General features: G+C 42.2%; 1 protein-coding gene across 1 annotated transcript; it reads left to right on the top strand.

The window, feature by feature from the left end:
• Positions 1 to 108: 108 nt before the first annotated feature.
• LOC309814431 (zinc finger protein 280B-like) lies at positions 109 to 13980 on the top strand. The gene is made up of 3 exons (XM_082640285.1): positions 109 to 177; positions 919 to 978; positions 12194 to 13980. The coding sequence occupies exon 3, from the start codon at positions 12263 to 12265 to the stop codon at positions 13895 to 13897; it is 1635 nt and encodes a 544-aa protein (XP_082496411.1). The 5' UTR covers positions 109 to 177; positions 919 to 978; positions 12194 to 12262; the 3' UTR covers positions 13898 to 13980.
• The last annotated feature ends 1864 nt before the right edge of the window (positions 13981 to 15844 follow it).

Below are 15844 nucleotides of genomic sequence, written 5' to 3'. Positions count from 1 at the left end.
ATCAGACCGCAGCGCCCGACCTCGCGCCGGCACCTGGCAGCCAATCACAGGTGACAGCGGGCGCGCGAGCGGGTGCGTGGGCGGTTGCGGCGGTTGCGGCGGTTGGGCGTCTGCGGCGCCGGAGGCCTGAGGAGGCGTAGTCGCCTCAGGCTTCGCCAGGGGAGCGCCTCGGGGCCGGTGAGCTGCCGGCCGTTCTGGCCACGCCGCCGACGGGGACCGTGGCGCGGCAGGAGCGGTCCCTGAGGGCCGAAGGGAGGGTTTCTCGGGTCCTCAGGAGCGCCGGGCCTGGCACGGCCCCGGCGGCCTGTGTGGGGCCGCGGGCTCTCAGGAGGGAGGGTGAGGCCCAGGCCCTGAGATCCCTTTCACCCTCTCCCTTCCCCAATCTGGGCGGGCGCCGCTCTCCGTCAGCCTCCCTCCCCCAGGGGTGCGCCGAGCCGGCCTCCGGGGAAGGGCCTGTCAAGCCCCCGGCCCCCGCCGAGGTCTCCTCATACATTACAACACAAAACAATGTCAGGGCAGTTCTGTGACCCGGGCCCGGCGGGGTTCTGGAGATCCGTGGGCCCAGGCGCTGTCAGGAGGGCGCAGTTAAAAAAAACACAAAAATCGATCTAGTGGCTTCTCCCCTGCCGCTGCGCCTGGGCTATTTTCTTGTTGACTGGGCCTCGGTCCGCCCCCGCCCCCTGTGGGAGCCTCCCTGGGCGCCCGAGGTCCAGGCTTTTGGTTTGGGCAGGTGGCAGATGAGGTGTTTTTTACTGAGAGAGGGGAGGTTGGAGGAAGAGGCTTGTTCGAGATCCTGTTCTCTGGTTAAGTGTGAGACACCTGGTAAACATGCTCAGGGCAGGACCAGCTAGGGCCTGGGGGATAGAATGTACCCATAACACGTGACTCACCCTGACCCTTCTCTCTGCTGGTCTCTAGGATGCGACCTGCTCCTGCCTGGAAAATCTCAAGCCCCCAGGTTTTCAGTGCGCGCCTGAGGTAAGGTGACAGATGTCTTTCTAATGAGGACCAGAATGGTATCTATCTATCTATCTATCTATCTGTCTATCTATCTATTTATGGCTGTGTTGGGTCTTTGTTGCTGCACGCGGGCTTTCTCTTGTTGTGGCGAGCGGGGGCTACTCTTCGTTGTGGTGCGCGGGTTTCTCATTGCGGTGGCCTCTCGTTGTGGAGCACGGGCTCTAGGGTGCACGGGCTTCAGTAGTTGCAGCACACGGGCTCAGTAACTGTGGCTCTCGGGCTCTAGAGCACAGACTCAGTAGCTGTGGTGCACGGGCTTAGTTGATCCGTGGCATGTGGGATCTTCCTGGACCAGAGCTCGAACCCGTGTCTCCTGCATTGGCAGGCGGATTCTTAACCACTGCACCACCAGAGAACCCCCCAGAGTGGTATGTTTTTTACCCTTAGCGTTTTTCCTGTTCTCTCCTGGACTAACACGTTGCTGCCCAGAGAGCGTTCTCCTGCGTGGGTAGGAACCGACCCAGTATGTGTGTGATGACTTCAGGGCACTCATTGGTTCAGCTCATTCTGGAGCCCTCTAAGTTGCAGCCTTAAAAAGGGGCAGGGGACTGGGGGCCGGCTTTTACCTGCTGTGGAAAAAAGTAAGAACACCATGGATTTTTAAGCTGTGTAAAGCTGACTTCTACCACACAGTGAGGCTAACGTGGGCTGATGCACGTGGCCTCAGGTTTCAGCTAATGTATTAAAATAATAAAGTGATGGGAGTCCCCTGGTGGCCTCCGGGTTAGGATTCTGGACTTTCACTGCAGTAGCCCGGGTTCAGTCCCTGTTCGAGGAACTGGGATCCCACAAGCTACGTGGCACAGCCAAATAAATAAATAAATAAAGTGGTTCATTCAGAGTAAATGTGTTGTGATTTAACATGATTCCATGGGATTAGTTTGTTCATTTCTGTACCCTTTTCCTTAAGGGTTTTATTTCATGAAGTAATTGAATGTGACTGGATGGGCGGGGTATCTGCGTTCACTTCATGTCAGTAAACAAGACTATAGGTAGCTTTTTGCCCAGCAATTTGTGCATACAGTTCTGTTGTATAGTTACTTATCTATCGCCGGTACAACTTTGAGTCCTTGGCTTGACTATACAAGTTTGATATGACTATACAAGCTTCATGGCATGTCAATTTTGCCGTGTTTTGTTTTGTTTTGGCTGCGCCGCGTGGCTTATGGGATTTTAGTTCCCCAACCAGGGATTGAACCTGGGGCGCCAGCAGTCAGAGTGCTAAGTCCTAACCACTGAACTGCCAGAGAATTCCTGTTTTGTTTTCTTCGTTTGCTTGTTTTTTAAATTTTGCTGTATTTGTAGGAGAGCTATTCTGTGTAAGACAGTTCAGAGTTGCAAGTACGACATGTGAATGATATGGTAACTTAAAATGTCTGTGTTGTACACATTATCTCACAACTTAATAGCTTGAAAAAACATATTATCTCATGGTCTAGAATCCAGGAGTGGCTTAGCTGGGTGGTTTTGCCTCAGGGTCTCTCCATGACTTTCGTTGAATCTAACTTCACTCACTTGGCTGTTAGCAAGGGGCCTCAGTTCCTCACTCTCTGGGCCTCTCCATGGGGCTGCTCATGTCATGGCTGCTGGCTTCCCCCAGAGCGAGTGATTCAGGAAAGAATTTGCACCCAAGATGAAGTGCAGAGTCTTTTTCAGAAATTACACACCTTCACTTCTGTCTTTGCTTAGTCTCACAGGTCAACCCTGTGATAGTGTGAGGGAGAGCTACACAGGATTGGGAATACCAGGAGGCGGGATTCATTTGGAGCCATCTTGGAGGCTGGCTACCATACCCATTAATCCACCATGCCAGCCTTTCTTCATATGGTCTCAGGTCTGTTATTATGAGTGAATTATTTGGCTTGTGTACACTTCTTGTGTACTAGATCCAATCAGTTCTTGTTTGTTCAAGGATATTCTAGCAAGTCTCTTCTTCGGATTAAGTTTTCTGTTTCTCTGGATGGTTCTCATCAGCAAACAGGCTGATTATAATGTCATCTCTCATTAAAAAATCCATCTTTTGATGGCACATCCCCCTTCTGCTTGTTTTATTTCATATTTGCTAGTTATAGGAAAACTTCTACAGAGTTGGCCATACTTGTTATCTCCAAGTCTCTCGTTTTCCTTTAAATCCATTCTTGTCAAGGTCACTAATGAATTCCGCAATGTTTAACTCAATGGTCAATTTTTAGTTTTTATTTTATTTGATTTAATGGCAGCATTTATCAAAGTAGTTCATTTCGGGCTTCCCTGGTGGCACAGTGGTTGAGAGTCCGCCTGCCGATACAGGGGACACGGGTTCGTGCCCTGGTCCGGGAAGATCCCACATGCCGCGGAGCGGCTAGGCCCGTGAGCCATGGCTGCTGAGCCTACGCGTCCGGAGACTGTGCTCCGCAACGGGAGAGGCCAAGTAGTTCATTTCCTCCTCCCTGAAAATAATTTTTCATTTAGATTACAGGATGCTTCTCTTTCCTGATTCTCCTCTACATACAATTCTCTCACATACAATATGTGACCTTAGGTGTCTGGCTTTATTCAGTTAGCATGTTTTCAGGTTCATCCATGTCATAGGTACACAGCAGTGCTTTGTTTGTTTTTATGGCTGAATAGTATTCCATTGTAAGCATATACCACAGTTTTGTTTATCCATTCATCTGTTAATGGACATTTGGATTGTGTGCTCTTTGTGGCTATTGTGAGGAATGCTGCTGTTAACATTGTTTTTGCGTGAACTTAATGTTTTCAGTTTTTATGGGTATATACCTAAGAATGAAGTTGCTGGATCATATGGTAACTCTATATTTAATTTTTGAGGTATTGGCAAACTGTTTTCCAAAGTGTTTGTACCACTTTGTAGCAATTGCACCAGCAATATATGAGAATTCCAATTTCTCCACATCCTCTGCAGCACTTGTTATTGTTTCTCTTTTTGATTATAGCCAATCTAGTGGGTGTGAAGGGTATCTCATTGTGATTGATTTACATTTTCCTAATCATGTTAAACAGTATTTCCTGTGCTCATTGGCCATTTGTATAGCATCTTCTTTGGTGAAATGTCTCTTTGAATCCTTTGCCTGTTTAAAAAAAATTTTTTTTATTGTTGTAAAAAACGTATAACATAAATTTTACCATCTTAACCATTTTTTAAAAAATTCATTTATTATATTTATTTTATTTTTGGCTGCGTTGGGTCTTTGTTGCTGGGCACGTGCTTTCTCTAGTTGCGGCTAATGGGGCTACTCTGTTGTGGTGTGTGGGCTTCTCGTTGCAGTGGCTTCTCTTGTTGCGGAGCACGGGCTCTAGGCACGTGGGCTTCAGTAGTTGTGGCTCACGGGCTCTAGAGCGCAGGCTCAGTAGCTGTGGCACACGGGCTTAGTTGCTCCGCAGCATGTGGGATCTTCCCGGATCAGGGCTCGAACCGTGTTTTCTGCATGGTAGGCAGATTCTTAGCCACTGCACCACCAGGGAAGCCCCATCTTAACCATTTTTAAGTGTTAAGTATATTCACATTGGTTTTTTCTTTTTTGTTTTTTTTGTTTTTGCCACGCTGCACGGCTTGCAGGATAGTTCCCGACCAGGGATCGAACCCAGGCTCCCTGCAGTGAAAGCGCCTAACAACTGGACCGCCAGGGAATTCCCCATTTACATTGTTTTGAAACAGATCTCTAGACCTTTTCATCTTGCAAAATTGAAACTACCCATCCCATTAAACAACAAACTTTTCCCTCTCCCGTTAGGCCATAGTATCCACCATTCTACGTTCTGTTTCTTTTCTATTGCTTTGACTACTTTGGATACTTCACATAAGTGGAAGCATATAGTATTTGTCTTTATGACTGGCTTATTTCATTTAGCATGATGTATGATGTCTTCAAGGATCATGCATATTGTAGCATGTGGCAGAATTTCTTTTTTATGGCTAATGTTCCATTGTATGTATATTATCACATTTTAAAAATTCATTCATCAGTTGATGGACATTTAGGTTGCTTCCACCTCTTAGTTATTGTGAATAGTGCTGCTGTGAGCATGGATGTGCAAATATCTCTTAGAGACCCCACTTTCATTTCTTTTGGATCTATATCCAAAAGTGGAATTGCTGGATCATATGGTAATTCTATTTTTAACTTTTTGAAGAGCCTTTATACTGTTTTCCACAGCATTTGCACTATTTACAATCCATCCATAGCACACAAGGATACTGTTTCTGTACATGCTTGCCAACAGTTTCCCTCCCCTCCCCTCCCTTTCTCCTGCCTTCCTTCCCTCCCTCCCTTCCTTCCTTCCTTCCTTCCTTCCTTCCTTCCTTATAGTAGTCATCCTGATGGGTGTTAGGTGATCTTTCACTGTGGTTTACATTCACATTTCTCTGATGATTAGTATGTTGAACATCTTTTCATATACTTGCTAGCCATTTTATATCATCTTTGGAGAATTTTCTATTCAGGTCCTCTGCCGATTTTTTAATTGCGTTGTTTTTTTATTCTTTTGTTATAAAAGATCTTTATATATTCTTTTATCACATATGTTAGTATCTATATGTGTCCCTTATAACATATCAATGTATATGTATCACATGTATATGTGTTCCTAGTCACATATATGATTTACAGATATTTTTCTCCCATTCTGTGGGTTATCTTTTTACTTTCATGACGGTGTCCTTTGAAGTCCAAAAGTTGTCAATTTGATAAAGTCCTGTTATTTTTTCCTTTGTCATTTATTCTTTTGGTGTCTTCTCTAAGAAACCATTTACTCCAATTTTCTTTAAAGAGTTTTTTTAGTTTTAGCTCTACTTTTAGTTTCACAATCCATTTTGAGTTACTTTTTATATATATGGTGTGAGCAGGGGCCCAACTTCATTCATTCTTTCACATATGGATGTCCAGTTGTTCCATCAACATTTGTTGAAAAGATTTATCTGTTCCCCACTGATTATTTTGGTAATCTTGCTGAAAATCATTTCACCATTAATGCATGGGTTTTTTTCTGGACTCTGAATTCTATTCCATTGATCTATTCCGTTGATCTGTTTCTATCCTTATGCCAGTGCCACATTTCTTGATTACTATAGCTTTGTAGTAAGTTTTGAAATCAGAAAGTCTGAATCTTTCAGTTTTTCTTTTTCAAGATTGTTTTGGTTATTCTGAGTTCCTTGAATTTTCATATGAGTTTCAATTCTGTGAGAAGGCTAACCAAGATTTTGATAGATCAGTTGTGGGAGTCTTGCCATTTTAACAATATTAAATCTTCTGATCCATGAATGTGGGATGTCTTTACATTTATTTAGGTCTTTAATTGCTTCAACAATGTATCTAGTATAATTCAGTGTTTTCAGAATAAAAAAGTGCTGCATTTCTATTAAATTTATTCCTAAGTATTCTTTTTTTCAAAAATTTATTTTATTAAAGTATAGTTGATCTACAGTGTTGTGTTAATTTCTGCTGTACAGCAGAGTGATTCAGTTGTACATATACATTCTTTTTCATATTCTTTTCCATTATGGTTTATCACAAGATATTGATTATAGTTCCCTGTGCTATACAGTAGGATCTTGTTGTTTATCCGTTCTATATGTAATAGTTTGCATCTGCTAATCCCAAACTCCCAGTCCATCCCTCCCCACAATCCTTGGCAACCACAAGTCTGTTCTCTGTGTCTGTGAGTCTGATTCTGTTTCATAGATAAGTTCAATTGTGTCTTATTTTAGATTCCACATATAAGTGATATCATAATGATATTTGTCTTTCTCTTTCTGATAAGTATTCTTTGTAATGGTGTAAATGGAAGTGTTTATTTACTTTCATTTTCAGAACATTTATTGCTACTATATAGAAACATAATTGATCTTTTTATATTGATCTTGTATTCTGCAACCTTTTAATTCTAATACTTGTTTTGTGGATTTCTCAGGATTTTGTATATACAAAATCATGTCATCTCCAATATAGTTTTACTTTTTCCTTTTCCATTCTGAATGCTGCTGCTACTTCTTCTTTTTTTTTTTTTTTTTAACTCCTTTTTCTTGCCTGATTGTCCTGGTTATAGAACTTCCGGTATAATATTGAGTCAAAGTGCAGTAGTAGACATCCTTGTCTTGTTCCCAATCTTAGAGGGAAAGCTTTCAGTCTTTCACGACTAAGTATGATGCTAGCTGTGGGTGTTTTACAGGTACCCTTTAATTGAGAAAGTTCTCTTCTGTTCCTAATTGTTGAGGGTTTTTTGTTTGTTTGTTTGTTTGTTTGTTTTTCATCATGAAAAGGTGCTAGATTTAGTCAAATGCTTTTTCTGCAGGCAGGTGTCTTTTTTTTTTCTTTTTTTTGCGGTACGCGGGCCTCTCACTGTTGTGGCCTCTCCCGTTGTGGAGCACAGGCTCCGGACGCGCAGGCTCAGTGGCCATGGCTCACGGGCCCAGCCGCTCCGCAGCATGTGGGATCTTCCCGGACGGGCACGAACCCGTGTCCCCTGCATCGGCAGGCGAACTCTCAACCACTGCGCCACCAGGGAAGCCCCATTTTTTTTTTAAGGTGTCTTTTTTATGGTCCTCCACAACCCCTCTCTTTAAATCATTCTCCACTCACCTGATACTTCCAAACCCTCTCCAAATTCTTAGCCTTAGTGAGAGGAATTGCCTCAGAACTAACAGGCCACTTTTAGGTTGAACTCCTACCCTGCTCATATCTCCTTTGTGGATTCTTCTAAAATGCTGCTCTTGGGAGGAAAGGAAGGAAAAGGGAAAGTGGCTGAATTTCTCTCCTGCCTGCCTGGGTGAAATGTAGTACTCTAACCATACTGTTCTAAGAAAAGCCTTCCCCAAACTGTTGGTCCCCATGATGAGATCTGGCCATAGTCATCCTCCTGAATCCCAGGATTGCAGGGCTCTCACATTTGGTATAACAGTGTACCTCAGTGGCTCCCAGACTTGAAGAAAATTGGTTATATCCCAAGTTTGAACATTTCCTACCTTTTTGCTCACCCTACCTTCTTTTGTTGAATTATTTTTATCCCCTTCTAGATAATTACTTTCTTTTAATTAATATTTGAATGCTTATTGTATGCCAAAACTGCTCTTGGCCCTTGGGAGAAATCAGTGAACAAAACAGACAAAAACAAACTAAAAAACAAAACAGAATTTCTCCTGTGGAAGGAACTAACAGTTCAGTGGAGGAAGAAAGATAGTCAATATAATAAATATATAAATTATCTTGTGAAATAAAAGGTGATGTTATGAAATTAGGAAAAATATAATAGAGTAGGGTCATAGGATTGAATGTTGGGTAGGTAGGAGTGTTGTGATTTTAGATAAGGTGGTCAGAGTAAGTCTCTTGGAATAGGTAGGTTTGGACATGGACTTGAAGGAGGTAGAAGTGTTAGCCATGGGGATATCTGGAAGACAAGAATTTCAGGTGGAGACTTTGAAGGGAGCAGCAAGGAAACCACTGTAGCGGGATTGGAGTGAATGAATGTTAGAGTAGAGAGAGGAGAGGTCAGAGAGGTATCAAGAGTGGAAATGGTGGGACTTTCCTGGTGGCACAATGGTTAAGAATCCACCTGCCGATGCAGGGGACATGGGTTCGAACCCTGGTTCGGGAAGATCCCACATGCTGCGGAGCAACTAAGCCTGTGCGCCACAACTACTGAGCATGTGCTCTAGAGCCCACGAGCCACAACTCCTGAGCCCACGTGCCACAACTACTGAAGCCGGCGCTCCTAGAGCCCATGCTCCGCAACAAGAGAAGCCACCGCAGTGAAAAGCACGTGCACCGCAACGAAGAGTAGCGCCCACTCATGGCAACTAGAGAAAGCCTGTGCGCAGCAATGAAGACCCAACACAGCCATAAATAAATAAATTTTTTAAAAGAGAGAAGCCCTCAGGCGAAGGAAGGGGTTTACGTCAGGGCGACCTCAAAAATAAAATAAAAAAAGAAGAGTGGAAATGGTGGTGAGGGTCTGTAAATCCTTACTTTTTCTCTCAGTCCATTCTATAGAAATAGTCATGTTTTTTGACAATGAACAACCTTGGCTTAATAGTTGTTCTCCTCCTAGACTCCCAGGCTAGATTAGACTTTATTTGTGCATTCCTTTATCATCCTGAGCTTATTTGTGAAAAAATATTTGTTAAAAAATATTTATGAAAAAATTACTTTTGTTTTGCTCACTTGCCCTAGGATAGAATCCAAATGTTTATGGCAGTTTTAAGGATCCTGTGAAACTCCCATTTCCCCCAAGGGTCTGTGTTTAATGGATGTTAAATTCTAAGGCAGCAATTGTGTGGGGTTAATGGAGTAGAGGGAAGAAGGAGTGGTGGAGAAGGGACTTGAGTGCTGTGGTGGGGAGAGAGTGACGGGGTTTGGACAAGAACCTGGAGGAGTAGTAATGGGTGAAAAGAGTCAGGGGCAAGGGAAAATGGTGAGGGTAGGTACCAGAGGAGTCCTAGTGGCGTAATCTTAGGAAGTTACTTAAGAGGGACTGATGCCTGAAAAAATCTGGTGTGTGGCTATAACAAAACCCATTTAAAGGGCCGTTGTTGAAATGCACAGGAATAACCTGGGAGGTGGGTCATCACCCACTATTCTCTCAGCTATTTTTGGAGTGAAATGTCTCGTTGGCTCCTTGCACAGCCCTTGGCAACTTTGTTGGTGGGGGAAATGAAGTGATTTTTGAGGACTCATCCCTTAGATCTAGCATGTCTTGGCATGTCCAACCTCCCTACCCCGAATTCTCAAGATTCTGGTAATTGTAGGAAATAAGGACACTAGAGGAGAAGTGATAAGAAAATTCCCATGGTCTGTTGTTACTCTTGTTCTAAATGAACGCATTCATTAACTTATTTGTTTTATGTATCATTCTTTCTCCACTCTTAATTAACTTTTCATCTCGGATGATTGGTTGGATGAAAAGTTAATCAGTATGGTCAACAGCTAAAAATTCTACTAAGATCAGTTAGGTGAAAGTTCAGCAATGTTATTGGAACACAGTTTATTTTTATTTTTTAAAAACAACAGAAATGTATTCCCACAGTTTTGAAGGCTGGAAAGTCCAAGATCAAGGTGCTGGCTGATTTGGTTCCCCACTGAGGGCTCTCTTTCACCTTCTTCCTGTGTCTTCACATTTGGGGGGGTGTTGGGGGAAATAGAGAGGAAGCAAGCTCTGTGATGTCTCTTCTTGGCACTAATCCAATCATGAGGGCCCTCATGACCTTATCTAAACCTAATTATCCCCCAAAGACCCCATCTTCAAATACCATCACATTGGGGGTTAGGGCTTCAACATGTGAATTTCTGATGCGGACAAAGTTCTCAGAGTAAATTGATAGAAAACATGGAATTAATGGAGCACACTCTGCTCTACAACAAATAAAGGTTCATATTGATGAGAGTTACTATTTATTAATTCATTTAACAAATTCTGTATTTGTTGAGCTCCCATGCTATGCTAGGCAATGTTCTTCGTGCTGGTGATCCAGCAGTCAACAAAAGACAATTCCTGCCCTTTGGAGTTTACATTTTACTGATAGACAATAGAAAATAATCAAGATAAATAATGTTTATAATATATTAGGTGGTGATAACTGCTTATAGGTGGAAGAGAAGGGAAGAAAAATTGGGAATGTGAATTAGAGGTTGGTTGGAGTATTTGAGAACCTCTCTGAGAAGAAGGCTTGGAACAGAGCCCTGAAGGTGGTGAGGGGCCAGCCATGTAGGTATCTGGATGATGGGCATTCATATTAGAGGGACAACAAATATAAGGACTCTAAGTAAGGTAAAGTGTTCAGTTTGTTCAAGAAATGGCAAGGAGGTTAGTGTGGTTAGAGTGAAGTGGATGGGGGAGAGGAGTATGAGATAATTGCAGGGGACAGTATGTAGGGTTGGAAGTGTGGTCTTATAGGCATTGGAAGGACTTGGCCTTTTACTGAGTGAACCAGAAAGGCATTGGAAGGTTTTGAGCTGAGCAGTGATACAGTCTAATTTGTTTAAACATCATTACTTTGCCTGCTATGTGAAGAGACAGGTGGAGTGAGGCACAAAGCACTGTTGGATTTAAGTTTAGTGGGGAAGTCAGGATTAGAGGGAGAAATTTAGGAGACATCAGTGTTGAGTTGGGGTGAGATTATCAAGAGAGTTCATTCCCAGTTTGCTAGGCCTGTGCTAAGTGCTTGACATTGAATTATGCTATTTGTTGACCATACGTAGATACTCTTATTCTATTCTTTGAAGTTGACACTTCTTTTCTATATTAACATATATGAAATCAGTATGTGTGAATCAATTTAGATATGTGCATTTAATATAAATTTTCTTCCAATTCTACTACAAAACAAGATGCCATTGAATATTTGATGCTTTTTCTTTTTTTCAAATAAATTTATTTATTTTATTTTATTTTTTTGGCTACGTTGGGTCTTTGTTGTTACACGGCTTTCTCTAGTTGCGTCGAGGGGGGGCTACTCTTTGTTGCGGTGTGCAGGCTTCTCAATGCGGTAACTTCTCTTGTTGCAGAGCATGGGCTCTAGGCACACAGGCTTCAATAGTTGTGACACGTGGGCTCAGTAGTTGTGGCTCGCAGGCTCTAGAGCACAGGCTCAGTAGTTGTGGCGCACGGGCTTAGTTGCTCTGCGGCATGTGGGATCTTCCCGGACCAGGGCTTGAACTCGTGTCCCCTGCATTGGCAGGCGGATTCTTAACCACTGCGCCACCAGGGAAGTCCTGATGCTTTTTAAAAAGAGCTGTTACTTTAAGTCTAAGAAATAAGGATTTTTGCCTTTAAGATACAGAAACACATTTAAAAGTTATAAATTTTCCAAAAACGATGTAGCTGGTTAGAATTCCAGCTTAATCTTCTTTGACTCCAGACCCCATGTTTCTAAACACTGCACAATGGTGCTTTTGTAAAAATACTCATACTTTGCATGTGATTTCACCTAGTGATTAGTTGTTGGAGTTTTGAGTTTTCTTTTTTTAATAGAAGAGACCAAAATCAGCATAGGGTAAAGCTATGATTCTAGAGTTGTATAGACTTGTAATCATAGGTTTTTAAGCTGTCATTTATCCTCTTTGACTCTCAGTGTCCTTATCTGTAAAATAAGGATGTTTATAAATACCCTAGAGTTTTGGAGAGAAATAAATAATGTATTTTTCTGTACTTAACTGATGTGTAGTATGTTTATACTTAGGTGGCAGTTTATATAAAGAAAGCACTGGAACCTGTGGCCACACCGTTCAAGAATAAAAAAATTTAGAAAATGGAACCACCATGTATGTTATGTGAAGAACAAGAGCCAGAACCACAGAAAAGCATAGAGGAAACCAAACAAGTAGACGATGAAGATGCTGAACTGATCTTTGTTGGAGTGGAACATGTAAATGAAGATGCTGAGCTGATCTTTGTTGGGATGACCTCAAATTCAAAACCAGTCGTTTCAAACATATTGAACAGAGTTACCCCAGGTTCGTGTTCAAGGAGAAAACAGTCTGGTCACTTCAGAAAAGATAATGCTCACAAATTGCGGCCTGTAAGTCATGTGATGCCTACATCAGAAGCAATGACTGTCTTACCAGTTTCTGACTCTGAATCAAGATCAACAGATAGTCCTATTATTATTGAGCCTTTGTCTAAACCTGATTATAAAAATAATTCACCACAAGTCGTGCCTATTAGCTCTTCAGAGTTATGTTCTCCTCCTTTGATTACCTTCACAAGTTCATTGCAGCATCCAGTAGGAGCAGCACTTTCTACAGGAGGTATGAATAAAAGTCCTCGTGTAACAAAACGACTTTCCACTTCTGAAACAAATAGCACAAATCCCCAAAGGCCTAAACTCAGTAATGGAATCATAGGGGGACACTCTTTAGCTCTGGCCCCTTCAGGTATCTTTCATACAATGACAGCTCAGCAAAGCACACCCTCAGACAGTGTTCATACCTCATTAAGCCATGTTCATAATGGAGGACCTTGTCCAACAGCTTTTCCAAAGGACAGTGTTCAATGCAAGCCTATAAGTCCTTTTGGGGAAAATGGACTGGCAAAAACAGACTTTTCGAGTCTAGCAAGTCAAAACAAGACTGTTGATCCCACGAAAGGAAATCTGATCGTGTTACTTCGTGACTTTTACTATGGACAGCATGCAGGAGATGGGAAGCCAGAACAGAAGACTCACACAGCCTTTAAATGCCTCAGCTGCTTGAAAGTTCTAAAAAATGTCAAGTTTATGAATCACATGAAGCACCATTTGGAACTTGAAAGGCAGAGGGGTGACAGCTGGAAAAACCATACTACCTGCCAGCACTGCCACCGCCAGTTTCCCACTCCCTTCCAGCTGCAGTGTCACATTGAAAGTGTCCATACTTTCCAGGAGCCCTCTGCAGTCTGTAAAATCTGTGAGTTGTCTTTTGAAACAGATCAGGTTCTCTTACAGCACATGAAGGACAATCATAAGCCTGGCGAAATGCCCTATGTGTGCCAGGTCTGCAATTACAGATCGTCAGCCTTTGCTGATGTAGAAACACATTTCAGAACATACCACGAAAACACTAAGAATTTGCTTTGCCCATTTTGTCTCAAAATTTTCAAAACTGCAACACCATACATGTGTCATTATAGAGGACACTGGGAAAAGACTGTTCACCAGTGTTCCAAATGCCGGCTACAGTTTTTAACTTTCAAGGAGAAAATGGAGCACAAGACCCAGCGTCATCAAATGTTTAAGAAGCCTAAGCAGCTAGAAGGATTGCCTCCTGAAACAAAAGTTGTTATCCAGGTGTCACTAGGACCTCTTGAACCAGGATCAGTGGAATTAGCATCCATTACTGTGAACACATCTGATTCCGAACCTTCACCCCCCAGGTCTAAAAGTAGAATTTCAAAAAAAACCCATTAATTCTACTTTCAGTAAATCTGAAGCAAATACTTCATTCAAAGTTAAAAACCCCACTAAAAACAAAAATCCAAATCATAACATTATTCAATAACATCAAATATAGTGAAACCAATGGATCATTTATGAGGTTTTTCTAAAAACTCATGAAGTACAATATTGTTTGATCTGAATTTTGAGATATTATTTAAAAATATATTACCTGATTTTCATATAACTATCTGGCTTAACACATAAAAGGTGTGTGTGTGTGTGTGTGTGTGTGAATGGGGGTGGGAAGAGAGAGAAAGAGAAAAGTGAAAACCTATATTATTTTGGTATTTCGTGTTATTTGTAAGTTTGAAAGCTCTGCTATACATATAACCTGTAGAATTTTTTTAACAACTTAATTTTATTTTCAACTTTTTCCATGCCTTGAAGATTTCAATATTAACTATAGCCAGACTGAAATGGCTTTGTTATGGCATGGTCCCGTTTGCTGCTGAACTCTCAGAAGTGCCTCTGTTGTGCTGATCTAAAATAACCTGGCTCTGAAAGCCTTCGTGTGGAGAAGTTGACGGAGACCCTGTGGTGTGAATGGGGACCAGAAACAGGGAATTCAGTCAGTTGAGAGCAGTGGCTCCTTGTCCCAGTTGAGGAAGGGGCACACATTCACTCCAGGCTTGGAGCCAAGGCAGAAGGAACACTGTCTCAGACTGTCTTTACCTAGCCCAAGGACATCCAAGGAAGCCAAACCATTAAAATAAAATGCCTGTGTTTGGTGAGGGGCCCCTGCAGGCATCAAGCAGTACTGTGTATTGTCGGCTTCAGATGGGGAAATAGAGATAATTAATAGAATGGGACCTGGTGCCAGGGGACCTCCTTTTGACTGATCAAAAGGGGAATTTGATTTGTTCTCTCACCTCTCCCATCTGGCTGGCCTTTAGTCAGAATGGACTAGCCATATCTCTCTCAGTCACAGCAGTAAAGCAAGTTAAGGTTCCCAAGGAAAAAAATCCCTGACATCCATAGTTTGATCTGTACTGGACCCATAGTTTTAACTGAAAAGGGCCAAACACATGGAATCTGTCCAGTTTATGAATTGGGCTAAGTTTAGTTCTCTTACCCTTAAGCTGGAATGGGCTTGTCCAAGAAAAGTAGGAATAGTGGATAAAAATAGTTAAGAGTGATTAAACTCATTATAGGACTTTTCCTAACACATTTCCAATTACATGTATCTTACCCTACTTGAACATGTGAAGTTTGCAATTTTGTATCTTGCCTTGGACATGAATGTATTACAGTTAACAGTTAATTCTTTGTGTGTATAATTTCCCATTTTTTCAAACTAATACTGGTTTGGGTCTTACTTGACGCACTCCAATGTGCCAGAAATGTCTCATTTATTTCAGTAATTATCAGGTTATAGGGTTATTATCCTTCATTTGATCTATCAACTGTCTAATCTGTGAATATACTTGCCGGAACCTTTTTCCTTGCCATCTCCAAGGGCTCTTTCACAGAACTGGGGTACCCTCTAAGTATTGGTTCCTGAACATCAGCAGCCTTGGTTGCCTCTGTGGGCTCCTGGAGTTGAGTCTCCCTAGGCATGTTTTAGTGCCATCCCTTCTCGCTCCATCTCCAGCCCAGGTACCTAGCAGCCTCTGTGCACCACTCAAGGAATCTGGGATCCTGGCTGTAGACCTGTGCCAGGAGAAATCTCTCCCTTTTTCTGTTGCTTTCTCCTCCTCTTTAAAGGTACTTTATCTCTCCCCACTCCTTTTTCCCTCTCCTCAATCTAGTTAAATTTTCTAAGCTTTCACAAAATGCTGGAAAGGTATAATCATCAAGGGGTTAGCATCCCTCTTAGAATTGAGGAGGAAGGACTACAGATAACAAAGTTGTTGTGAGTATATCATCCATATTTTAGATAATTTCCTGAGTGTAGATTCTGTTGTATTTATTTGCTCA

The sequence above is a fragment of the Mesoplodon mirus genome (genome assembly GCF_964341445.2).
Source record: "Mesoplodon mirus genome assembly, chromosome: 13".
Classification (NCBI taxonomy): domain Eukaryota; kingdom Metazoa; phylum Chordata; class Mammalia; order Artiodactyla; family Ziphiidae; genus Mesoplodon; species Mesoplodon mirus.
The sequence above is the reverse complement of the archived record's forward strand: the minus strand, read 5'-3'. Positions and strand labels throughout refer to the sequence as shown.